Raw genomic sequence first — 26,441 nt, 5'->3', positions numbered from 1 at the left:
CTCTGTTATTTCAGATTAATTTTCCTGGATATCCCTACTTAGACAAGCGTTAAATTAGCATTAGGAGGTTTGAATTGCACATAAATTCTGATTGCAGTGTGTAATTTCTACGAAGATACTGCGGGATGAAAGATGCACAGGAATACAGGGCAGTGAAATCATAATGAAGGATCTTCACTAATAGATCAAGTCTTCTTGTAGACATCCATTTTAAATTAAAGTCTCTGTTACTGTTTATTTTAAAGATCAGCCTCTTCTGGACAAGAGATTTCCCTTTTTAGTCTCTTAGGTAGAGGGTTAAGAAGGTTTGACAGAACCTAGAACTTCATATGTGATTTTGTAAGGTGGACCCATAAATGAAACCTGGTTGATTCAGAAAAATTCCATGGCACTTTAACTGACTGGCTACATGATTTCTTCTTATGCAAAGCCACGTCTCTTGTGCTAGAGATCCATCTTCTGGAGTCGATTTAGCAGGTCTAGTAAAGACCAAAAAAATCAAACTCTGAGAGCAGCCCTAGTTGGCACCAGTACTCCTAGCAGTCATAAGGGGTAAGGAAAGCCGATGGGAGAGTTTGCTCCTGACAACTTCCTACAGTGAAGATGGCCTTTTTCAGTCCAAGATCACTTTTTGAATTTATATGCAACCCAAAATCTACCCCTAAGATCTACTCCTAAGATAATGTTGTATATGCTCTTATCTTGTACATTCCACATGTAGGTTGTACATTTTTGGTTTCTTAGATGGCCCAGGTTCGTCACTCATTGTTATCGCTAGCCAGGGATGTATAGCTAAAATAAAAGGCAAGATAGCACTAATTACCAAATGTGTGGTATTTGTGTGTTGGTACAGTGTGGTGGTAGAATTGTCATGGTCAGACTGAAGAAAGCTTTAACAGCTGTTTGAATTAAAAATTTTAGCTTTATCCAATAATTATAGAATAAGTCCACGGGTTCACTAGTGTGAATAAATAAATCATGAAAGCAAAGGGTCAAAAACAGGCAAATTTACACTTCTCCCTGCCAGTCAGTATATAGTCCCCCGGAGCTGGAACCTAGCAGGGACAACTTCACCACACCCCGGCTCCAGCCGGAGCAAAGAGGGGCAGGCACTGTGCCGCACTCCACCAGGGCTGGAGCAAAGAGGGGCAGTGGCACGGCTAGCTAGCCATGGCATTCAGCCGCCGAGGATGCCCCAGCAGAACCCACCAAGCTCCCACCACCACTCACCTTCTGTTCTATGTGTGCTAGTCCGCAAATGAGGAGGGCAGACCTAAAATTTATTGTGTGCAGGCACGCAGTCCAGACTGAACTGAAGATTGACTCTTGGAGACGCCGCGATCGACCGGTCTATCACGATCAACAGGGTGGTGACCACTGGCTTAAGGTATGTTGACTACAGCTACATTCTTTACGTAGCTGGAGTGGTGTACCTTAAGCCGACCTTTTGGTCTGTTGTCACACCCTGCATGTGAGTCATGGAAGATCAAGCCCAAATGTTGTGTTTGGGGGCCAGGGGATCTTTGTGTTCCTAAGAAGTGTTCCTTTAGGGGGCACACAGAGATAACCAGAGGGTACATCAACATATTTAGACAGTCTCGTTTTACAACTCAGTATATAAAAAATACAAGTACAAATCGATACAAATTCAAATTTGCTTACACTGACTTGTTTATTCTGCTCTATATACCATATTAGGAATGTGAAGGTTTAACCAGTTAACCTGTGGGGCTGGAGCAGCTCCCTGCCTGTGAGGGGTAGAGAGCTGTTCCAGCCTTTTGGGGGGGCCCACCTTGGACAGGGGCTGCTCCAGAGGGAGGGGTGTTCAAGCCTAGCGGTGGGGGGCATTCCAGCCAGGCTGGAATGGTCTCCCCCTCACCCACTTTAATCAGTTACCCAGTTAAACAAGTTAGCCAGTGGAACTGGATTTTACCTCCCTATACCTTATACATTGAAATGTAAATACGATATTTGTATTCCAATTGTTTTATTTTATAATTGTATGGTAAAATAGAGAAGATCAGCTATTTTTCAGTAATAGTGTGCTGTGACACTGGCCTTTTTGTTGGATTTTCAAGTGAGGTGAAACTTGGGGTACGCAGGACAAATGAGGCTACAGTAGTTTGGAAGCTGCTTTATGCAGTTGAGAAGTGAGCTGAAGACCATCTGCAGTAGTTAGGAGGCCATTTACAAACCTGTTCAGCTAACACAGCTGTGGGCAGAGCATGACTTTTTGTAAGATAAAAGTGGTTTTTAAGATAAAAGTGGTTTTACCATTTAAAACAAAAACAAAAACCTCAAGACCAGCCTCCAAACTTTTCAAAATCTGTCCTAGCCAATTCACATCCTGTGCAATAGTCTCACCTGACATCAATTTTCTAGCACACTGTTTAAAACAATTCCTTAATATGCTGGGCAGTGGAGCATAGTCTAGACACAGGAGACCTAAGAGTCAGCAACCTGTAGGATCTTCTCAGTGCCTCAGGGCATGTTTACTGTGGAGAAGCTGACAGCTTGAGTTGTTTTGGGCTCTTATTTCTGAACAGTATTTCTGTCTGACCCCAGTTAGCAACTGATGTTTGCAAAATAAAGAAGTCATGGCACTGGAAATACTTTCCATTCCCACTCTGAGTCTCTGCCCAAAATATTAGTATTAAAATATGACATCTATTCTACGGAACTGATATCTCACTTGGCATAAAAATCGCTTGTTTTTCCACCCCCCATAATGTGGTTTCCTATATAAGCAAACAAAGAGTTAAGCAAACACGATTAGTGAATATTTTTAATTGGTTTTATTGCATTCGTTCCTATGAATGCCGGAGCTGGATTTGTCTGCAAAGATGTTCCCAAGATTGAGTGGGAAGAGGCAGAGGTCATTAACAGGCATGAAGATGTGGAATATCTGCTCCATGTCTGGTAATGTCTTGTTTTAGGCTCATCAATTATCAAGGCATGAATGAAATTTTTACTTTTTTGCTTTTAACCAACAGAACTGATTTCACTTTGGCTTCATTTTTCACTCCCAAGAACGAGAACAATAAATGACTCCTAAGAATAGGTCTTAGAAGCCAAGAGTCCTGACTCCCAATCCTATAACCCTCACGTACTATATTATGCTCTATCAATATGAGTTCATTTAATGTGCTTACAATGGGCCACCGTCATATGCGGGCAGGTGTAGCTCAAAAGCATCTTCACTATTTGGACTGATATTTTACAAACATGTTGAGTCGGAAATAATTGTTGGCTGTGGGATCAGAATTAGTTCACATGTCTGGACAGCCGCTAGGAGGTCCTGCTGAAGCTTGCATGGGCTGCTGAGGGAAATACAATGTTTGTTGACTAAAAAGCATTGGTATAAATAGGTTATGGAAAAAACATACAGTCGGATGTCTCTTGCCTGCGGGTCAAAGAGTCATGGAGATCTAAATAAAAACAGCTGTAACAAAAGGGCAGTGGGTGGGATTTTTATCCAGACTATTTAGGACATAAGGTGATGGGTAGGGCTGGGGGTGATGATATGTAGTCTGGTTGGGATTCTGTGTGTATATGTTGCTAGGAGTTTGTTAAATTTTATCTCTCTCTTTTACAGGATCATTTGGACTTTGGGTAAATTAAAAGCTTTTAAAGGGTTCTTAGAGCTTGCCATGGGAGCTCTTTTATTGTAGAATAGTAAAATAATATAAATTTTAATTAAATTCACATTTTCGGCAGTAGTCCAAGACCCCCGTTTAGTCAGTGCATACTGTGGTTAAATAACCACTGTTAGAAAGAAGTGGTTTTCACTTGCATCACATGCTCTTTTTAAGGCATTCTGAAAGTATTTGCTATTACATTTCTTAAAGCCCAAATGGTCAAAACATAACTCTGAGTAAGAGCGCTTGCAGTTCACTAATGCAACCATTGATAAGCATGTTCTAAATTAGATATTTAACTACTTCAGCTTATTTGAGACACACACACACACACACACACACACACACAAAAGGCAGGGATGGCTTTCAAGCTGGCAGCAGGCAATGTGTCTAGGAAGAGGGTCACACCTGGGCATCCTGAACAAGTTGTGAAAAACCAAGCAAAGCATTTAGAAATATCTCTTTTCCATCTTTCATGTTATCTGTACTTGGGACCCATCCCTGAGCTGGTCTGCAAAGCAGCTGCACCCACTTTGTTTAAATCCTGCCTCAAGATTCACTTTCATGATTCTTATGAGAGACTAGGGATATGTCTACACTACCCCGCTAGTTCGAACTAGCGGGGTAATGTATGCATACCGAACTTGCTAATGAAGCCTGGGATTTGAATTTCCCGGGCTTCATTACCATAAAGCCAGCGCCGCCATTTTTAAAAGCCGGCTAGTGCGAACCCCGTGCCGCACGGCTACACGCGGCACGGGCTAGATAGTTCGAACTACGTAGCCATTCCGAACTATCTGTACTCCTCGTTCCTCGTTCCACGAGGAGTACAGATAGTTCGGAATGGCTACGTAGTTCGAACTATCTAGCCCGTGCCGCATGTAGCCGCGTGGCACGGGGTTCGCACTAGCCGGCTTTTAAAAATGGCGGCGCCGGCTTTATGGTAATGAAGCCCGGGAAATTCAAATCCCAGGCTTCATTAGCAAGTTCGGTATGCATACATTACCCCGCTAGTTCGAACTAGCGGGGTAGTGTAGACATACCCTAGAAGACTAAGGCCTCAATTCAGTCACTCATTTAAGCACGTGGATAATCCCATTTGACTTCAGTGATCATAATTATGTGCTGAAGGGCTTTGCCGAATCAGATCCAGTGGGTCAAATCCAGTACCCCTTTTAAATCAATGGTGGCATGTCTATTATCTTTGATGATCACTGGATATAGCCCATAGCCTACCTAGTTGTCTATTTCACTGACTTACTTATTGTCACAAGGAGGAAGGAGAAAATTTGTTCCTCTTGGTTTCTGAGGACAGGACAAGGAGTAATGGGCTTAAAGTGCAGCAGGGGAGGTTTAGATTGGACATTAGGAAAAAATTCCTAACTGTCAGGGTGGTCAAATATTGGAATAAATTGCCAAGGGAGGTGGTGGAATCTCCCTCTCTGGAGATATTTAAGAACAGGTTAGATAGACATCTGTCAGGGATGGTGTAGGTGGAGCTTGGTCCTGCCTTGAGGGCGGGGGGCTGGACTCGATGACCTCTTGAGGTCCCTTCCAGTCCTATTATTCTATGATTCTATGATTCTATGATTAAGTAAACTGCTGATTAATATGGAGGAAGGGGCATAAGGGAATTGGAATTGAAGCTGAGAAGTGATGTGAGAGAAGGACACACAGTATTTGTACTTGCCTGTGTTTGCAAAACACCAACCTCAGTATGGGTACTACCAAAATCTAAGCCACCTTTTGCAGCATATTAAATTATCAACCCTAACAGGTCTTCAGATGTCAGCCTTAAAAGGTGTATTACACTTTCCTATAGCAGATGTATGTTTGGGGGTTTTATAATAACTAAGGGCACTTCTGCACAACAGGGCAAAAGTCGAATTAAGCTATGCAGCCAGGGCTTAAAGACTGTAACAGATGCATCTGACAAAGTGGTTTTTACCCACAAAAGCTTATGCCCAAATAAATCTGTTTGTCTTTGAGGTGCCACAGGACTCCTCGTTGAGAGTCCATGAAAGCAGTTTGAGGTGAGAGGTACTTTGTGTGTGTGAATCTCTTAATGAAAATGTATATATATAACTAACGAACAAACGTTTTCATTTTTGTAGTCATAAGTTAGCGTTTCCTTGTGGTGTTTCTCATGCGATAAGAAGGCAAACAAAAATGGAACCCTAGCCAACCAAAGCCACTGGTGGGGGAAGCCAAAGGAAAGAGTGAACAGAAGTTCATTCAGTTCCTCATAGTTCATGTCTGTGGTTGCCTTTTCGCTGGGTATGGGGATTTTGATTAAAAGCTGTGGAACCATCAAGCTCATGTGAATGTTTCCATTCTGATCAGTAACAAAAATATCAAGCAGCCAGAGCTGGTCTTTAATAAACTGAATCCTGGAAGTAGCATTCAATGTCCACGATAACATTGCTTAAAACGAAGATGGAGCTAGAAAGGAAGGATGAACTATGGGTTGCTCGTGCTTGAGAGATTCAGGATTATTCCCTTCTCTGCCACAGACTTCCTTGGGCCACTTAGCCTCTCTCTTCCTCAGTTTTCCATCTGTAAAATGGGGCAGTTGTACTGCTGTCCCTCACAGCAGTATTCTGTGAATCAATACATTAAAACCTATGAGATGCTCAGATACTATGGTTATCGGGGCCATGTAAGTACTTGAGACAGAATTTGCTTGGGTGCCAAGGGCAATGTTTGGTGAAATGTCACATCCTCTAGAATGGAAATTAAGGGCCTGCTCCTACTGAAATTTATAGCAAACCTGCCAGTGACTCCAGTGACGCAGGATTTAACCCCAAAGCCCTAATCCTGTAAATGTTTCTGCATGTGCCTGACATTACTTGGGACAGGGGCCTAAGCAAGTAATGCAGCACAGCAGGGAACAGTATTGTATTGAGGCCAGATCTTGCCAATTAATCACAACTGCTGCAGGGAGAAGACTGTTTAGGTATCCCGTGTTGTTCTGCGGGAATAAAAGGATGTTATGCCCAGCAGTGCCAGAGTTAAGCTAATTGATTTATCAAGATTTGGAAGAGGTTGGCAAGCCTAGATGTTTCCCCTTCAAAAGAACTAGATTAATCATACATCTCAGGGGAGTTGTATTATTTCTGTTGTCAAGGGGTCACCTCCTTTGCTGGAGATGGGTTCCCTTCAGATTTCATGCTGAGTGAAACAGTTAATTCACAAAATCTGGGCCAAGAGAAATCACTTTGTTCAAGAGGATATTTAAGGGTCTCTGCTTCTTTCTGATTCTTTCTTTTCTGGAAAGCCTTATTGAGGTAGCTAACAGAGTGATAATGGAGAAAGCATCTTGCCCCATTGGTATCATAGATGCCATAACATTTACTCTTATATTGATGGCTCTTGATAGAAAAAAAATTAAAAATTCTTCCCTTTCACCTTCTTTCCTTTCCCCACTCAACCAAAATTATACTAGACATTTTCAGAAAAGCCCTAAAGGTTGGGAGAAGGTGGGGGAGTGGAGAAACCTCATCAGATAGGTTAAACCATCTTTAACCATAAAAATGTCCCCATGGCGGGCTTTTCATCCCCATTAATAGGAATGCCTGATAAACACATTGTTAAGAATATAAGAACAGCCATACTGGGTCAGACCATCTAGTCCAGTACCCTGTCTTCTTACAGTGGCCAGTGCCCCAGAGGGAATAAATAGAACAGTGATCCATTCCCTGTCATCCATTCCCAGCTTCTGGCAAACAGAGGCTAGGACACCGCCCTGCCAATCCTGGTTAACAGCCATTGATGCAGCTATCCTCGATGAACTTCTCTAGCTCGTTTTTGAATACAGGCAGTCCCCGAGTTACGCGGATCCGACTTATGTCGGCTCCACAGTTATGAACGGGGCCGTCTCCCTGGTCTCCAGCAGACCAGGGAGAGGAAGCAAAATGGCGGAGCACGTGGGCAGCGGACAGCCCAGACGCGTCTGGGCTGTCCGCTGCCCGCGTGTTCCGCGGTTTTGCTCCCCGTCCCCCTGGTCTGCAGACCAGGGAGAGGGGGAGCAAAGCAGAGCAAAGCCGCGGAGCCCGAGGGCAGCAGGACAGCCACGGCGCGTCTGGGCTGTCCCGCTGCCCCCGTGCTCTGCAGCTTTGCTCCGGACACCTGTGGTACAGCAGCTGGGGCGCTGCTGGTTGGTCCCGTAGCGCCGCTCTGGGCGCTACTGGACCAACCCGGCAGCACCCCAGCTGCTCTGCCCCAGGCGTCCTGATTCAGCCACTGCTGGTCAGTTTCAGCAGCGGCTGAATCAGGACGCCTGGGGCAGAGCAGCTTGGGTGCTGCTGGGTTGGTCCAGTAGCGCCAAGGAGCGGCGGCGCTACTGGACCAACCCAGCAGCACCCCAGCTGCTCTGCCCCAGGCGTCCCCAAGTCAGCCGCTGCTGAAACTGACCAGCGGCTGACTACAGGAAGCCTCTGCCCCGGGCTTCCTGGAATCAGCCGCTGATCAGTTTCAGCAGCAGCTGACTTGGGGATGCCTGGGGTTCTTAAGTTGAATCTGTATGTAAGTCAGAACTGGCGTCCAGATTCAGCCGCTGTTGAAACTGATCAGTTTCAGCAGCGGCTGAATCTGGACGCCAGTTCCGACTTACATACAGATTCAACTTAAGAACAAACCTACAGTCCCTATCTTGTACGTAACCCGGGGACTGCCTGTACTGTTATTTCTGTCTATACAATGGGGCACTTATACTGCTGCCCCTCACAGGAGTATTTTGAGAATCAATACATTAAAACTTGTGAGATGCTCAGATCCTGTGGAAATCGGGGCCATATAAGTATTTCAGACAGAATTTGCTTGGGTGCAAACAACCAGCGAAGAGTTCCATAGGTTGAGTGTGCATTGTGTAAAGAAATACTTCCTTTTGTTTGTTTTAAAATGAACTGCCTATTAATTTCATTTGGTGGCCCCTAGTTACGAGATGGAGTAAATAACACTTCCTTATTTACTTTCTCCACACCAGTCATGATTTTATAGGCCTTTATCATAGCTCCCCACCTGGTTGTCACTTTTCCAAGATAAAAGGTCCCATTCTTATTAATCTCACTTCATACAGAAGCCGTTCCATACCCCCTCATCATTTTGTTGCCCTTTTCTGTTCCAGTATGTGGTGGTGTTTTTTTAAGATGGGATAATCTTGTCTATACACAGTATTCAAGATGTGGGCATATCATGAATTTATACAGACACGATATACTTTCTGTTTTATTATCTATCCTTTTCTTAATGATTCCCAACACTCTGTTCACTTTTTTGACCGCCTGTTGCACATTGAGCAGATGTTTTCAGAGAGCTATCCATAATGTCTCCCAGATCTCTTTCTTAAGTGATAACGGATAATTTAGACTACATCATTTTATATGTGTAGTTGGGATTATGTTTTCCAGTGTCCACTACTTGGCATTTATCATCAATGTATTTCATCTGCCATGATGTTGCCAGTCACACAGTTTCATGAGATCCTTTTATACCTCTTGGCAGTCTGTTTGAGGGTTAGCTATCTTGAATAACTTTGTATCATCTGCAAATTTTGCCCCCTCGCTGTTTGCCCCCTTTTTCAGTTCATTTGTGAATGTGTTGAATAAGACTGATCCCACCACAGTCCCGAGGAACACCATTATTTACCTCTTTCCATTCTCAAAACTGGCCATACTAAAGCTGGCCTCCCACAAGAAGACTTATAGAGGTGGAAGGAGACGCTATTTGCCCTGAAACAAGGATTAATGTAAGTTTGCTCTCTGCTCTGGATCTAGCCATAGACAAATTGTTGTTGTGTAACCAACTACAGCACAGAACACAACTATACAGTATTCTGAGAAAGGAAGGGAGAGATGCTTTACTCAAAACCACAGAACAGTTGTAGAAAAAATGTTGGAATTTGGGCAGGAAACTAGCATGAATGCTCTAATTCTTGCAAAAATGTTCCTGGGATCACCAGTACCTGCAAGTATTATTATTTGTTTTGGGGTAGTGCCTAGGAGCCCCAATCATGGTTCAGGACCCCATTGTGCTAGGTGTTGTTCAGACGCACAGAAGAAGACATTCGCTGTTCCGAAGAGCTCACAGGGTGGGTAAGTAAATAGTCAGGATGTTGGTGTTCTCCTCCAAAAGAGTTGGTGTGCATTGTAGGTTAAATTTCCAAAATGCTTTTTCAGAGACAAAGCTGCTTAACTCTGACTAGAGTTAATGGGAATTTCCTGACCAAATGGCCATGCAGTCACTATGAAAACACACCCATTGATTGTCCGGGGCTTTCCACATGCCAGACAAATGGGGTGAGCCTTCAGAATACTCCTGTAGCTAAGGGGATGTGAAGCAAGGCAGATGGGGCACAGCATTTGTGTTTTAGATCGCAGCTGTGCACGTTCGTATGGGGGAGGGGGTTTCCCCACCAGTACGTCTTCTGGCCCCACCTTTTTTTGGGAGCAATGTAACACTGACCTATAGAACTGAACCTGGGACCGCTTAAGAGCTTAGTGCACGAGGCTCTATAGCTTGAGCTATAAAGCCAGCTGCCTCTCCGCTAAGGCTGTAGAGCAGACTCATTCTTTTTCTCTGTAAGTGGTCTGAGCGCCACTACATGGGACAGCAACCCACACCCAGTAGGTGGGTGAGTTACACAAACCTCATGTTGAAACTTACAAGCATCCTGTATATTTTTGAGTGACATTCTGGTAATTGCTGAGACTGCTGGAGTCTTAGATTTGTGTGTGGAGGGTCCCCCGGAGAGTAGAATACATTAATTAAAAAATCAGTGTAGGGCAACGGTACAAATGAAAATGTGCCATCTTAAAGGAACATTGTATTTTAAGCTTAGCTTAAGCTTACAAGGATTCTGTCAGCTTTCATACTTATTCAATTAGCCTGTAACTCTGCATGTCTCTTTAGTTGACATATTGATTTATATCCCAAATCCTAGTGCCATTGAAGTGAATGGGAGCTCTGTCAGGGACTTGTGCTGAAGCAAGATTTGACCCTTAAAGGGAAAATAGTTACATGACGTTAAAGCCAAAAAAATAAAGGGAAAACAGGCCATCATACTGTCCTTATTATTTTTCCTTTTTTCAACTCGAGGACCAAGTGTACACAGTTATTCCGTTTCCAGGGAACCATAAAATCGCTCTGTAAAGAATAACTGCACCAAACTGCTGCATACGTGGCTGCATTAACAGAAGCATTTTCTTAAGCAGGGTTGAAGGGGCAATTCTGTCTGGGGTTGATATTCGTTCTGAGCTGGATTGCCTCAAAAGGAAATGCATTAGGGTAACTTAGTCCATGGAGCGCTGGGCAGCCTCTCAAGGCACAATGCAGCCATTAGTGCTCAAGCCTTAAATAGCAAAATAAACATTGCCTGGGTAAGAACACAAGAAAGGTATTTTCCAAATGGCGTTTAGCAATTCCTATATTTTCGTTTGTTGGATGGCTCTGGTGTGTCTCTTTGGCTGTGTCCAGACTCAGGGGTTTTTTCAGGAAAAGTAGCCTTTTCCCGAAAAAACTTCCCCTGCGTCCAGACTCAAGCCGCGTTCTTTCGAAATTAATTCGAAAGAACGCGGCTTTTCTTTCGATGGCGGTAAACCTCAATTTACGAGGAAGAACGCCTTCTTTCGAAAGTTCCTCTTTCAAAAGAAGGCGTTCTTCAATGTAAATAGGGCTTCTTCAAAAGAGAGCATCCAGACTCACTGGATGCTTTCTTTCGAAAAAGCAAGCCGCTTTTTTGAAATTTCTCCGTGCAGTCTAGACGCTCTCTTTCTAAAGAGGCTCTTTCGAAAGATGCTTTCGAAAGAGCCTCTTTCGAAAGAGGCTTGCAGTCTAGACATAGCCTTTGTGGGAGCTGATGTTTTATCGGGTCACTCAGGCTAGGGAACAGATGGAGTCTCGGGGAAATACACTGCAGTGTTGCAAAGAATATGAATTTGAGTTTTCCCAGAAGAATGGTCCATGATCAACACATGGCACAGCATGACCTAGTAATCCTTTCTCTCCAGCCAGAGGGGAAGTCTCTGCAATGCAGCACTTTAACGGACACTGAGGTGGGATACAAAGAGGCAACACTAACCTCTTTAAAAAATGGCCAATTGCTCTGCAACCACATCAGTAAACACCCTCAGATGCATTAAATCCAGCCCAATGCACCCTCAGATGCATTAAATCCAGCCCAATGCACCCTCAGATGCATTAAATCCAGCCCAATGGACTTGTGCATGTCCCTCTTTTCTAAATAGTCCTTAACCTGTTCTTTCACTGCTGCGGGCTTCTCACCTCTCCCCATACTGTGCTAACCAGTACAGCAGTCTTGAGCTGAGCTTGTGTGTGATGAGTGAAGCAAAAAAAGAATTGAGTATTTCAGCTTTTCCCACATCATCTTGTCACTAGGTTGCTCATTCAGTAAGCATCCCACACTTTCCCAAAAGATGTTAAGAGGCGGGCAATTGACTAATTGTGTAGTCATTACAATGTGTATCGACTACACGATTAGTCAATAAGGGAAGGCATTCTGTGCTGGCTCGTGCTGGTCCAGGAGCGAGCTCCGCTGCGGCTCTGCAGTTTAAGTGTAATAGGAGTCAGGCGTGCAGACAGCCCGGCTCCTGCTACATTTAAAATGCAGAGTTGCAGCGATACTGGACTGGCGTTAGCCAGGGCTGAACCGGGCTTGCTCAGTCCCAGCTCAAACCGGGTCCAGCAGCCACTGTTTGCGGCGGGTCCCAGGGGGATCTGGGATCCCTCATGGACAGGGGTTGCTGCCACAAACGGGCTGCTGCCGGAGCAGCCTCTGCCCGCCATGAGTTTGGACTCGCTACAGGCAGAGGCTGCTTCATGGCAGCCTCCCTGATAGAGGCAGCAGCAGGGGGGAGAGTTGGCACCGCAGAGATGGTACTGGGGTGAACTGGCTTTAAAGCCACCTCCCCCCAGCACTGGCTCCTGTTTCCCTCCCCCCCCTTGCTGCCTCTGATACTGAGGCAGCATAGGGGGGAGGTAGCAAGTAGTTGACTCAACTACCTGATAAACTTAGGTTTATCAGGTAGTCAGCTACTTGCCTACTTACTGAGGGTATGTCTACACTACCCTCCTATTTCGAAGTAGGAGGGTAATGTAGGCATACCGCACTTGCAAATGAAGCCCGGGATTTGAATTTCCCGGGCTTCATTTGCATAAGCCGGGCGCCGCCATTTTTAAATCCCGGGTGGTTCGAACCCCGTGCCGCGCGGCTACAGGCGGCACGAACTAGGTAGTTCAAACTAGGCTTCCTAGTTCGAACTACCATTACTCCTCATTCCATGAGGAATAACGGGGCTGTCGACAAAGGGCTTTGATGTCGGCAGGGGAGTGTCCAGACTAGCGCGCTGAGCGGACAAACAGCTGATCAGGTGTTTGTCGGCTCAGCGCGGCAGCCATGTAAATTTAAATGAAGCCGCGATCATTTAAATCGCGGCTTCATTTGACTTTGCCTATGTGTCTAATCTACATGCCTCTGACGACAGAGGCATGTAGTCTAGACACAGCCTAGGAAAGCATGCACCTTTTTGTAGCTATAATGTGCACTGGTGTGCTGGGGTAATGTAGACATGTTGCACTGGCACAAAGCAGACTTACACTGGGGCCACGTACTTTGAAATATTAACTGGTTAATCTGCAGTGGTGTTATTTCCTCTTTACCATGGTGCAATACACCTGTCGTTGGGTTTTACATGTATTACTACACTGATTAGTTACGTTGGGGCAAATTCACTGAAGAGAGAACTTCAGTGTGTCAAAACATCTGATTTACCAGAGATCAGGTAAACGGGTTAGTGCAGTTATTATGGTGTGGTAGTCACTCTCCAGGTAAGGTTGAAGTTACTTCCACTTGTAAGTACAGTTTTCATTTGTCCCCGAGTTTCTCCAGCAGGAAATGATTTCCTAGAAGTTGTTCATGCCAGATCTCATCTGAGGGTAGATCTTTTCTCTGGAATGTATGGCATCCAAAAGTGGAGAGAGGAAGGATGATCTTCTTGGGTAGGGCAGCATATAAGTATCTTCACAGGGAGAAAAGGGCTCCTTAATCTAGCAGAAAAAGACCTAAGAACTAGTGTCTGGAAGGCCAAGCCAGATACATTCACATTGTACATAGACACCGGGGGTGGAGGGGGAGAAGAGGGTTAATGGTGATAGTGATCAATCAATCAGAACAAATTATCAAAGGAAGCGGTGGCTTCTCCATCTCTTCATATCTTCACACACAGACTGGGTACCTTTCAGAAATGATGTTTTAGCCAAACACAAGGTATGTGTTAGCCAAACTGGGCTCAATTTTAGGGCAACTGGGTGATATTTAATGGCTTCTGATTTACAAGCAGTGAAACTAGATGTTCTAATGCTCCCTTTTGTCCTTTAAACGCTATCAATATGAATCTGTGAATGAAAGCTCTGGCCCTAATCCTACATCATAGAAGCCAATGGGACTTTGCCAATTGACTGCATAGGAGGAGGACCAAGCCCCCCCTGTGCATTTTTATTAACCATTCATTTGACTCTGGAGCTTCTTTACTGAGTTTTATGAACAGCTATCCATCACTTAAAGAATCCCCCATTCTAGTTTTAACCCAGACATCTTTCCTCTTTGTCTGGGCTGTTTTGCAAAGAGATGGGACTCATTACAATCTCTCCATGTTTGCCTGAATGCTGAACAGTTTCCCTGCTTCTGCTTGTTGCCAAGTCAATAGCTTTGCTTTTGTCTGACATTTTCTTTCCTTTGCCTCTTTATTTTCTGTAAACTTTTTTCCTTACTGGTTTAATGACAGTGTTTTCAGCCATAATTGGTGACGCTCTTTGCAAATTTCATTAGTGTTTGTTCAGCTGCTTGCCAGATGAATATTGTCTTTTTAACTGTCAGATTGATGATCCTGAGTGGCCTTTCATGTATCTGCTTTATTGTTGCAGCCCAAAACTGCATCTTAAATGAGAGACATTTTTCTAATATTCTAAAATTTCCAGACCCATTCAGAAGAAATGTTCATATATGTAAAGGGGGAGAGAAACACACTTCTTGTAGCAGGAAACCAATAAGATTGCATTTTGTTATTGTTTTTGTCCTAGTTCTGCAAATAATCCCCTCTCCAGAATTCAGTGTCATCCACATCCTTACACACCAATCCCTGTCTGGATAAATAACACCGGTTATTTAAAACATTTCACATAGCAATTTATTTTACTTTTCCTAGAACAAATTTGCACTGATCCGCTAAATGTGCTCTGACGAAGGAAGTGGCCATTCACAAATATATTACAATCGTCAGTGGCTAAACAGTCCCCATATTTGTCTGCCAAACCAGTCTGCCCATCACAGCTGTATTCCTTGGCACCTGCATTAGTTCAAGCTACTTTCCGAGGCCAACTGGCTCTTAACCATGAAGACTGAAGGCTTATATTTGGCTAAATGTAGGAAGAACAGATTTGTTCTCAATGGCAATGGAAAGAATTTGTGTTTAGTCTCAGACCACTGAATTTAAGTTTGAGACATTCATTTATTTTTTTTTCAAACTGAATGGGAAAGGAAATAAAAAGGAGGAGAGGAAAACCGGGGCAAACTTTCCTGTTTGCTGTAAGTTACAATCATTTTACAGAAATACATCCTCCACACAAGGCTCCATAATATTTATTTGATTCCATTAATGAATACAGTTATACATTGTTTTGTAAATATATAAAGAATTACTTGAGAGCTAAACTTAACCATTAACAGGACAATGTTAATATAAAAATGAGTTAAAAGTATTTTTATCTAGGTTACTTGTAATTCAATATATGGTTAAAATTGAAAGAGTGTTAGATATCAGAGGGTACGTCTACACTACAGCGCTAATTCGAACTAACTTAGTTCGAATTAGTTAATTCGAACTAAGCTAATTCGAACTAACGCGTCTAGAACTAAAAACTAGTTCGAATTAGCGTTTTGCTAATTCGAACTAGCATGTCCACATTAAGCGGACCCTGAACTGGGCTTAAGGATGGCCGGAAGCAGTGCCGGCAGGGCATCAGAGGAGGACTTAGAGCATGGAGATGCTGTCTCAGGCTAGCCAAGGGCTGCGCTTAAAGGGACCCGACCCCCACCCCAGACAGACAGTTCTCAAGGGTGCCCTGCTTGCAAACCAGTCCTGGCTTGGAGTGCCCGGAGTACCCACACTGGGCACATCACAGCACTTGGCCATCAGACCGGCTGCACTTTCCGCAGGCTGCCATCTGGGGAGAGCGGGCAATTGGGGGGCTGCAGGAGAGCTTCCACCCCCAGAAGCCCGCAGAGCCAGCCCAGTCCTCCCCATCGGGGGCTCGTACCCCATTCCTCCCTCACCTCCTTCCACTTACCCTTCACTAGCTACTTTTCTTGATGTACAGAATAAAGGACAATTGTGGTCAAAAATGGAATCTGTTTTTATTGAACAAAACTGGGGGAGACTGGGAAAAGGAGGTGGGAGAGGGGAAGAGAGAGGGTGGGAGAGGGGAGGGCAACTACAGTGATCAGGGGTTGGGAACAGGTCCCATATGAAGAGAGGCTAAAGAAACTGGGACTTTTCAGCTTAGAAAAGAGGAGACGGAGGGGGGACAGGATAGAGGTCTCTAAAAGCAAGAGTTGGGTGGAGAGGGTGCATACAGAAAAGTTCTTCATTAGTTCCCATAAAGAAGGACTAGAGGACACCAAGGCTGTGTCCAGACTCCATGCCTCCGTCGACGGAGGCATGTAGATTAGCCAGATCGGAAGAGGGAAATGAAGCCGCGATTAAAATAATCGCGGCTTCATTTAAATTTAAATGGCTGCCCCGATCTGCCGATCAGCTGTTTGTCGGCAGATCGGGAGAGTCTGGACGCGATGCCCCGACAAAGAAGCCTTTCTTCATCGACACAGGTAAGCCTCGTGAAACCAGGTTTACCTGTGTCGATGAAGAAAGGCTTCTTTGTCGGGGCATCGCGTCCAGACTCTCCCGATCTGCCAACAAACAGCTGATCGGCAGATCGGGGCAGCCATTTAAATTTAAATGAAGCCGCGATTATTTTAATCGCGGCTTCATTTCCCTCTTCCGATCTGGCTAATCTACATGCCTCCGTCGACGGAGGCATGGAGTCTGGACACAGCCCAAAGGAAAGGAATGGGTAGCAGGCTTCAAACTAGTAACAGAAAGTTGTTCTTCACAAAGCAAAGAGTCAACCTGTGGAACTCCTTGCTGCAGGAGGCTGTGAAGGATAGAACTAGAACAGAGTTTAAAGGGAAGTGAGATCAAGTCATGGAGGTTGGGTCCATGGAGTGGTATTAGCCAGGGGGTAGGAGTGGTGTCCCTGCCCAAGGTTTGTGGAAGGCTGGAGAGGGATGGCACGAGACAAATGGCTTGGTCACTGTCTTCGGTCCATCCCCTCCTGGGTCTCTAGGGTTGGCCGCTGTCGGCAGACAGGCTACTGGGCTAGATGGACCTTTGGTCTGACCCAGGATGGCCATTGTAAGCTCAGGGCTCAGCGTCAGGGGTCTCAGTGGACCCCCTTAATTTTCATGCACACCTGCTCCTGGGTGGCCAGGCTGGCAGCTCTCCTGCCCTAGATGGCCACTTTCCTGTGCCTAGTGCGGAGATCGTGGACGAGGTCCACGATGTCCGCACTAGCCCAGGCGGGTGCCCGCCTCTTGCGGTCCCGGGCAAGCTCCCGGGAGCCGCCAGCCTGGTCCCGGGAAGAGGGGGAGGGCTGGGGGGCATCGGGTGGCTGGCTTGAGCCGTGCCAGGTGCAGGGTCTGCTGGCTGGGTGCTGGCAGGCTTGCACCTGGCACGGGCACCGTAGCCAGCCCGTGGCCCTTTAAGGAGTCCGGGGCCGGGAGGGGGGCAGTAGAGTTTCCCTGGTGTTGGCCAGAGTGGCCACCAGGGAAACCTGGGGAGGGCTAACCTCCCACTAGTTTGAATTAAGGGGCTACACAACCCTTAATTTGAACTAGCTAGTTCAAACTAGGCTTAATCCTCATAAAATGAGGTTTTCCTAGTTCGAACTAAGTGCTCCGCTAGTTCGAATTAAGTTCGAACTAGCGGAGCGCTAGTGTAGCGCCTATGAAAGTTAGTTCGAACTAACTCTGTAGTGTAGACATACCCTAACTTACTTTCATTCTTTATTACTTTACAGTTCCCTGAACTTGAACGTCTGAGTTTAAGTCGGGGTAGGCAATAATTTGGGGGGGGGCCTCCAGAATTTTGGAAGTGGTCACGGGTCACCTGAGAAGGGACGGGCACTCAGGCAGAAGTGGTGGGGCCAGCAGACTTCACATGCTCCCCTGCCCGCATACTCTGGTTGGCCTGGGGGTGGGGAAGTGCATGGAGTCTTTGCCTCTGGTGAGCGGAGGAGACTTTGCGTGCTCCCTCGTCCCCAGGTCTTGATTGGCCTGGAGGCCGGGGAGTGGCAGGGCGGCCACAGACTGGATGCAATGGCTTGGCGGGCTGGATCTTGCCCGCAGAAGGTGTCTTGCTCACCCCTTATTTAAGTGGTTAGTTTTCCTTTCTATTTCTGGTTCTTATGAAGCAGTCTGAAGTTCCTGAGTCTGGGTTGCAAATATTGCAGGGGAATGACCCAGGTAATAAAAAAAACATTTAAATTACATGTAAAACATCTGTTTGCAAACAAAAATCTTTGCTGTAATAAAAGTCAAGGCAAAAATGTTTCCTTGACTTTCAGCTAATACTTACACTCAAAATTGCATGTTCTTTATAGAATTCTTTCCCTTGGGAAAACTGACAATGAACAGTTAAAGGATCCACCCTGCCGAGGGCCTAGAAAGAAGGCTAAAGGCACTTAACATTACAAGCCAGTTTCATGAATGTTATGGCTGCCCTACTACCTACAACCCCTCTCTTTTTGTCAGTGCAGATTGTGACACTCCATCCCTGCTGAAAATTGCTGAATTTTACATTGCCAATCCAGCATGCTTTTTAAACAAAGTAGCAAATGTTAAAAGGACAGTGGTTATGCTGAGAACTGCTGCTGTTTTTACTGCTAGCCCTGTGCAGTCCTGCATGCAAGCTAGCACAATCCAGGGCTCCAGGGTATCTTGTTTTAAAGCAGGGTTTTCCAACCTATGGGTCGGGACCCAAATATGCATCACCATTACATTTCAAAAGGGTCGCCAAGTGTCTCCCCAGGTGACTCTGCCCCCCTTCTTCCCCCCATTTTTGAATTGCCTTGGGTCACCAAGTCTTCCTGAATTGCCAAAATGGGTCCCCATCTGGAAAAGGTTGGGAACCGCTGTTTTAAGAGGACAGAACTGCAAATAGAGGCTCTTCTCCTTTTTAGAACCATCTGCTCCTCCCATCATGATGCATTCTCAACCTAGCACTGGTGACCTCACATGTTACTGCCGTGGGGAAGCCGACTGGGTGAGCAAATCCAACTGGAGGAGAGAGTCAGATTAGATAAGACACACAGATGTCTGGATAATCAAGAGTGTGGTAAAGGAAATAACCCTTGTAAAAGGCTCACAACCTCTAAATGGGATTTGGATGCAATGTGATATACTTTTTAAAATTCCTATGCATCTCTTTAAACTCCATTCCCCCCTGTTGCCTTGAAGATAACCTAGTTTAAAGCAATGGAAAACCAAGCAGGTCATAGGATGCTATCCTTTCATATGAAAAAAGGCTTTTAAACTTCCTCCATTTTTTTGTGTGCGTTGCAAACACTGATAATCTTGTCTTGACAGCCTGTTTGGAAATGTCCAAGTTCAGATGGAGAATGCGAGATACCTTTTGGCTGCATCTGCTGGCAGGAATTTCCTCAAGTTTTAGCTTCCTCTAGAAAGGAGCAAGGGGAAAATGGCCTCACTTTCCAATGTAACAGGCACACGCTTTTTTGTTTGTTTGTTTAGGATAACCGTGTCTGCTTGTGGAAAACATCCCACGGCAAATACATTTGCTATACTAAAGCAAATGCAGACTGTGGCCCAAGTAGATAGATGGAATAGAACTTCATCTGTTTTACCATTTCACGGAGACACGTAATCTAACGTCGTAGTTGGAGCAAGGGGCTAAGAGCCTGGATTGTGGGTTGTATTAATGGCTCCCCTTCCCATTAGCTTGGGCAGGTCATTTGTGAACATTTACTTCCATATGTGTCTGGGTACATGTCCACCATAGCTCTCTGGGACTCAGTTTCCCCATGTGGATAAAATGTTGGTATAGGTTCTCCTCTACATCACAAGGGTGTTGCAAGACACAATGGCTGTGTCTTTAAAGCTTTGGATGGCATGTTCTGTAGAAAGGCAAAACGTGTCTCTTTGGCCTGAGCCAATAATGACTCCCTCCTTTTTCACTGGAAAGTAAATAACTCAACTGTAACGTAACGTAACGTAACGTAACAGGGGTTATGTGAGGAATGAGCAGAAGCTTGACACATTTGACACTCTTTTGTTCCTCCCCGAGCCCTCACAGGAACCTGCTAATGTTCAGCAAGTGTTGCCGTACAAACATGCCAGCATGTTAATGCTATAAATAGGAGCATCTGGGGAGAAAATGCTATTGAAATATTTAGAAACGGGAGTGTGTTTTGTAGGGCACAGAGTGAAAACTGTTGAGGCTTTGCTGAAGATAAGACCTATAGAGGGTGAGTTGGCAGGCAGGTGTTGGATTTGACACTTGTTAGTTTTTCTTTTCTAATTTTGTCTCTTGCTGCTCAGTTTTAGCAACTTCTGTTACATTTTTAAAACTTCCAACCTGAGCAAGAACAGTGTAAAGAACTCAGAGCTGGTAGAACAGTGCAGGGGTTTAGCCAAAATTTCTTTTGTCAGAAATGTATGGAACTAGATTTTCCCAAGATCGGTTCCTTGCCTGGCTTCTAGCCAAAGAGACATTTTTACTGCAGAGGGTGGGAGAAGCCACCGTTCGGTAGAGCTTTGTTCTAGACTGGACTGCTAAACCGACATAGCAACAAGGATGGACTTCTTCAAAAGGGACCAAAGCAATTAGACATTCACTGGGACTCGGCCACCCAAATCTCTCGAAAATCCAGCCCAGCTTCTTGGAGGAAGTTCAGAGATGTGTGTCAGGTTTGTGCCATCTTGGATGGCAAAGTAACTTCTCTCCTGATTTGTTGGGAAGACGCACAGAGCTCTTCCCTATAAGAGGGAAGACTTTCGAAGTGAGATGTGAGTCACACAGACTATCTCCAGCCAGGTGGCTTACCCCGCAAAGTCAGTGCTGAAATGCAGACCCAGTGGACAGGGAGCAGATACACTGGGGGTATGGTCTACACTAGCCCCCTAGTTCGAACTAGGGAGGCTAATGTAGGCATTCGAACTTGCAAATGAAGCCCGGGACTTAAATATCCCAGCCTTCATTTGCATGTACCTGGGCAGGCACCATTTTTAAATACCCTTAGTCCGAACTGACTGTCCACAGCTACACCTCATTGCAGGAGGAGTAACAGTTAATCCGAACTAAGGACTTACTTTGGATTAAGTTCTGACTGCCGCGTGTAGCTGTGGGCAGTCAGTTCGAACTAAGGGAATTTAAAAATGGCGCCTGCCCAGGAACATGCAAATGAAGCCCGGGATATTTAAATCCTGGGCTTCATTTGCAAGTTTGAATGCCTACATTAGCCTCCCTAGTTCGAACTGATTTCTCAAGTGTCATAAAGCTATTTATTTACTCACGCCTAGGGTTAGCTGTCTTGTCTGGGGTCCATTATTGTAGTATTGGATCCCTTATTCTGTAACAGGGTGGGCAATAATTTTTGGCTGGGGGCCACTGCAAAAAGTTTTGAAGTGTGCCTGGGCTGCCCCAAAGGGGCGGGGCCTAAACTGGAGGGGTGAGGCCAGTACGCTTCTGGGCTACCCCACCCACAGACCATGCCGTGTGCTCTTTGCAGGGCGGGGGTAGGGCGGGAGGAGGCTTTCAGCACTCCTCCTGCCCCCAGGCCAGTTAGGACCTGGGGGCGAGGGAGTGCTCGAAGGCTCCTCCCACCGTGCGAGAAGCACGTGGCACTTTGATGTGCCATGCACTCCTCACAGGACCGGGGCAGGGCAAAGGAAGCGTCACGCAGCTCCCCCGCCCCCAGGCCCTGATTGGCCTGGGGCTGGGGGGAGCACCCAAAGCCTCCTCCGGCCCTACCCCCGCCCTGCGAGGAACACGCAGCTCTTCAAAGCACAGCATGCTCCTCGCACGGTGGGAGGAAGTGTCACAGGGCCTCCACAGGCTGGATCAACCCACTTGGCAGGCCGGATCTGGCCTGTGGAGGCCCTTTTGCCCACCCCTGTTCTATAATGTATTTATCCTCCCAGTGTCTCTGTGAGGTAGGGGAGTGCCATTAACTCCATTTTACAGATGGGGACTGGGGCACAGAGAGGGTAAATGACTTGCCACAGTCACATGGGAAGTCTGTGGCAAAGGCAGGGACTTGAACCCAGCCTCCCAAGGCGGAGGCTGGGAATCTGACCACTGGAACAACCTTTCCTCCACATAAACACATTCTGCAGCACTTGTCTAGTTCAGTGGTTCTCGAACTGGGGGCCAGGACCCCAAAGTGGGTCACAGCCCCATTTTAATAGAGTTGCTAGGGCTGACTTTGACTTGCTGGGGCCCAGGGCGACAAGCTCAGCTTACAGGCCCATATGGAGCTGAATCCCTTGGGCTTTGACTTTTGTCCCTTCCCCAATCCGGAGTGGTAGGGTTCAGTCTTTGTTCCCCTTCCTCGGGTCACATAGTTATTTTTGTTGTTGGAAGGTGGTCACAATGCAGTGAGGTTTGAGAATCCCTCGTCTCGTTGTGTTTTCTCTCACGTTCCTTTGGATTTCATACTTTTTCTCTCCATTTCTGTAAGCTGTCAATAAAACCTATTTGTATTTTAAGACAAATACAATTACTAGGCTTAGGGATTTGTTGGGGACAGTCATGGGCAGGTGCCAGAGAGCAAGAGGAAGCAGCTGACTCCAGTGAGGGAGGACAGACAGAAATGGGGGAGGAGGAGGAATAGCAATGTGAGAACAATGCTAAGGACACACAAGAGATTGCTAACGCTGTCTAGCTCCCTGCAGCAAGGCCCCAGGGAAAGGTCCGTCAGGGGGCACCGAAACCACATAAAAGACAGTTGTTGGGTGATCATCCAGGACAGTGGTCCCCAACCTTTTTGTGTGGTGGGCACCACACCGGTGGGTGATGTCATCCCACTGCATCGCCCGGCCGGCTGGCCCCGTGCCAAGTGCGCCGGCGCTGGCGCCAGACACCCCAGACCAGCCACCCTGCACCCGTGGCTTCCCCACCGTGCTCCCCAGCAGTTTCTCCTGCTGCCGCCACTTCCCCACATCCCATCATGGCACAAGATCGACCCGACAGCGCATGCGGCCCGTCCTCCCCCAACCATCCTGCGTCGCAACCCCAACTAGGTGGGCACACATAAATGCCCCGGTGGGTGCCATAGCGCCCATGGGCACCGCGTTGGGGACCACTGATCGAGGGGTTCGCGGATGTATTGAGGGTGCATTGCAGGCTTGGATAATGTGAAGATGGCTGGATTATAATTGTTCGGGATCGTTTTTTAAGGTGTCCCAATTGAATGGCTTGCTGTGTTACTTTACACAGCTGAGCAGCTCTCCAGTAAATCATTCTCTCTATCAGTAATGATCAGAGAAATACTCATTGCCCCAAATTACCCCAATGGAAATGCTCTTCTTCTGGGAGCTGTTGTGGCCAATTTTGTCATGCTCCAGGTGCAGATAAACGTCGGCAAAGGTGAGGGGCTTGAGCACGCTGACTTTTCCATTTGTGTTTTCAGGAGACAACCAAGGCCTCCTGGAGGAAACAAAGCGCAGCAGCAGCACACGGATCATCAGCAAGGGCCTGCCAAACACAACAGGGAACACCAGAAACTCTACCAGGGAGGCCAAGCACCTCACTCCTCAGGGAGGCAAAGCCACCATGGCTACAGCCAAAACCGGCGATGGCACCACAACCAGAAGCACTCGCCCAACGACAAGGAAACGCACAGAAATGCCAAAGAGACTGAGAATTTGAAAATCGAGGATGCCTCCGTCTGCACGGTGCACATCCCCCTGGAGATGCACCGGAGTACAGAGGTCGTGGACAGACAGTCTCAGCAGTACATTCAGGAGCCAGAAACCAAGCGGAGAGACAGTGTTCATGAGCGCAGTGGGGAAAGGCCCAAGGTCAATTTGCTTCAGTCTTCCAAAGACAGACTGCGAAGGAGGCTAAAAGAAAAGGTACTATTCCCTCTTAAGAGCTGAATTTCCCTTCATAAAAAGCCCAGACGTCGATCATTTCACACACCTACATGTGGCAAAGTAACAAGGGGCCTTGTTCCTGAGCACACCCAAATTTACTGTCTCATCTCTTAAAGTCAACACTACTTCTGGTGTTGTGGGGTGGCTGGGTTTTTGTAGTTCTTCTGGTGGGTGGCACGCTGCTGAGTTTCTTGATCTAATTGCACCAGGCCAGTTGTATGGGGTTCATGTTAAGATAAAGTTTGCAAGGAGAGATTGTGGACTCCAGCCTGCAAAAAACACTGCAGGTTGAACTTTCTCTAGTCCAGCACCCTCTGGGTATGTCTAGACTGCATCCCTCTGTCAGCAGAGGGATGCAGATTAGGCAGGTCGACATTGCAAATGAGACAGGGATTTAAATATCCCATGCCTAATTTGCATAAAAATGGCCGCCACCTTTTGCCGACTAGGCACTTTGTTGGCAAAAAGCGGCAGTCTAGAGGGAGATCTGTCGAGAAACAAAGCCTTTTTTGACAGATCCCTTATGCCTCCTATGAGGAGAGACTGAGGGATTTGGGTTTGTTTAGTCTACAGAAGAGAAGAGTGAGGGGGAATTTGATAGCAGCCTTCAGCTTCCTGAAGGGAGGTTCCAAGGAGGATGGAGAAAGGCTGTTCACAGTAGCAACGGACGGCAGAACAAGGAGCAATGGTCTCAAGTTACAGTGAGAGTGGTCTAGATTGGATATTAGGAAAAACTATTTCCCTAGGAGGGTGGTGAAGCATTGGAATGGGTTACCTGGGGAGGTGGTGGAATCTCCATCCCTAGAGGTGTTTAAGTCTCGGCTTGACAGAGCCCTGGCTGGATTGATTTAGTTGGGATTGGTCCTGCCTAGAGCAGGGGACTGAACTTGATGACCTTCTGAGGTCTCTTCCAGCTCTATGATTCTATGATTTTAAAAGCACCTTTTCTTTCCCCCTTCCCTTGAACACTCAGCAACAACAAAACTATTGTGCCCAAATGATGGATGAGAATTCTCTTTGGAGACAGTTTCAATTTTTTGAGGGTTTTAATAGATAATCCATCCAGGTGCATCCTGGAGGAAGCCGGATTTTTATTGTAAGTTTATTGCAATACACTAATGTCTCCATATACCCAGTGTGACCTGGGTCTTTCTGGGTGGGGAAGCAGAGTCATGTTGAGTCAACATGCTCTAGCTTTTCTCTGCAGGCAAACCTGGCTCACAGGCAAATGTCACTCCTCTGAGGTACAGAGGTATATCTACCCCATGGGGATGTTGAGCCACTGAGATGTGATGTGATTTGCATTGGAGTCCCTTTCAGAGCAGTAATTAGCCCTCCCAGTCCTGACCTCAGACCAGTGTACCCGTAGAACATGCATAGTTTTAGATCTGATTGTATGACTCCCATCACCCCCTCCCCTCTGTTTTCTGTGAGAGAACAAGGGCTGATATGTCTGTTTTTTCCTTGTGTAACAGATGCCTTGTCTTTCCCTTTTCACGGACCAGGACGAAGTGCCGGTGGAGGCGACCAATCCCCAAAAGAACAAAATGGACAAATTAATTGAAATCCTCAACAGCATGAGGAACAACAGTAGTGACGTGGACTCCAAGCTCACCACCTTCATGGAGGAGGCCCAGAACTCCACCAACTCGGAGGAGATGCTGGGCGAGATAGTCAAGACCATTTACCAGAAAGCGGTGACGGACCGCAGCTTCGCCTCCACGGCCGCCAAGCTCTGTGACAAAATGGCGCTCTTCATGGTGGAAGGGACCAAGTTCCGAAGCCTGCTTCTCAACATGCTGCAGGTAATTAGATAGTTGCAGCTGCTCCCAGTGTGTTATTATTACTAGAAAGAAGTCCAGGAATTCTGACCATAGTTGAGCTTTTCCCAAGTTCCATTCTTGCCCAATTAATTATAGAAAAGAAAAGTGTAAGTGGGCAATGGTTTTTCTGTTTGTTTATACAAGTGTTTCATGGTTACGACTGACCGATATAATTTTATAGGCACCATCCGGTTAATATCCATCTCTCACTCCCCTTCTATTTTAAAAGCTCGGTTTAACAAATGCTCATCCCCCGGCACAATCTCCACCTAGCTTTAACCCCTAATGCTCTAAAAGGTTTGAATCCTTAGTGCGTCAGAAATGACCTCTCTGCTTTCGTGACTCCCCAGCAGTTGAGATTATTGTTTAGTGTTTACTACTACGATAGCACCAACAGCCTTGGACCAACATCCGAGTCTGTGTGCTGGGAGTGGACCTAGGCAGTCCCTGGCCTGAAGACCTTAAGGTCTAATAGACAAGACAGGCCCAGGAGGAGACAGGAAGGCTCATTATCCCATTTACAGACTGGAAGGTGAGGCTCAGGGAGATGAAGGCCAAGATCTCTAAAGGTACCCGAAGCCCAGAATGTTCTGCTGAAATCCACAGAACCGTCAACTTGCCTGACCCTGAACTCACTCGGCCCCCACATTTTACCTGTAAAAGACCCCCAGGCATCTACATTTCTACCTGGGCCAAGCACATTATTGGCTCAGACAGGCTTTTAGGTGGCCTATC

General features: G+C 46.3%; 1 protein-coding gene across 3 annotated transcripts in view; it reads left to right on the top strand.

Annotated features, from left to right (window-relative positions):
- CTIF (cap binding complex dependent translation initiation factor) overlaps positions 1-26,441 on the top strand; it is a 324,244-nt gene that overhangs the window by 215,743 nt on the left and 82,060 nt on the right. For 2 of the 3 annotated variants that reach the window (XM_089779455.1, XM_006136745.4), the window contains 2 exons: positions 23,418-23,862; positions 25,359-25,688. In XM_089779455.1, the coding sequence (XP_089635581.1) occupies positions 23,418-23,862; positions 25,359-25,688 (775 nt within the window). The remainder of the gene's footprint in view (positions 1-23,417; positions 23,863-25,358; positions 25,689-26,441) is intronic. The other variant, XM_089779454.1, reaches the window with a different exon arrangement.

The sequence above is a fragment of the Pelodiscus sinensis genome, chromosome 6, assembly GCF_052426305.1.
Source record: "Pelodiscus sinensis isolate ZL-2025 chromosome 6, ASM5242630v1, whole genome shotgun sequence".
Classification (NCBI taxonomy): domain Eukaryota; kingdom Metazoa; phylum Chordata; order Testudines; family Trionychidae; genus Pelodiscus; species Pelodiscus sinensis.
The sequence above is the reverse complement of the archived record's forward strand: the minus strand, read 5'-3'. Positions and strand labels throughout refer to the sequence as shown.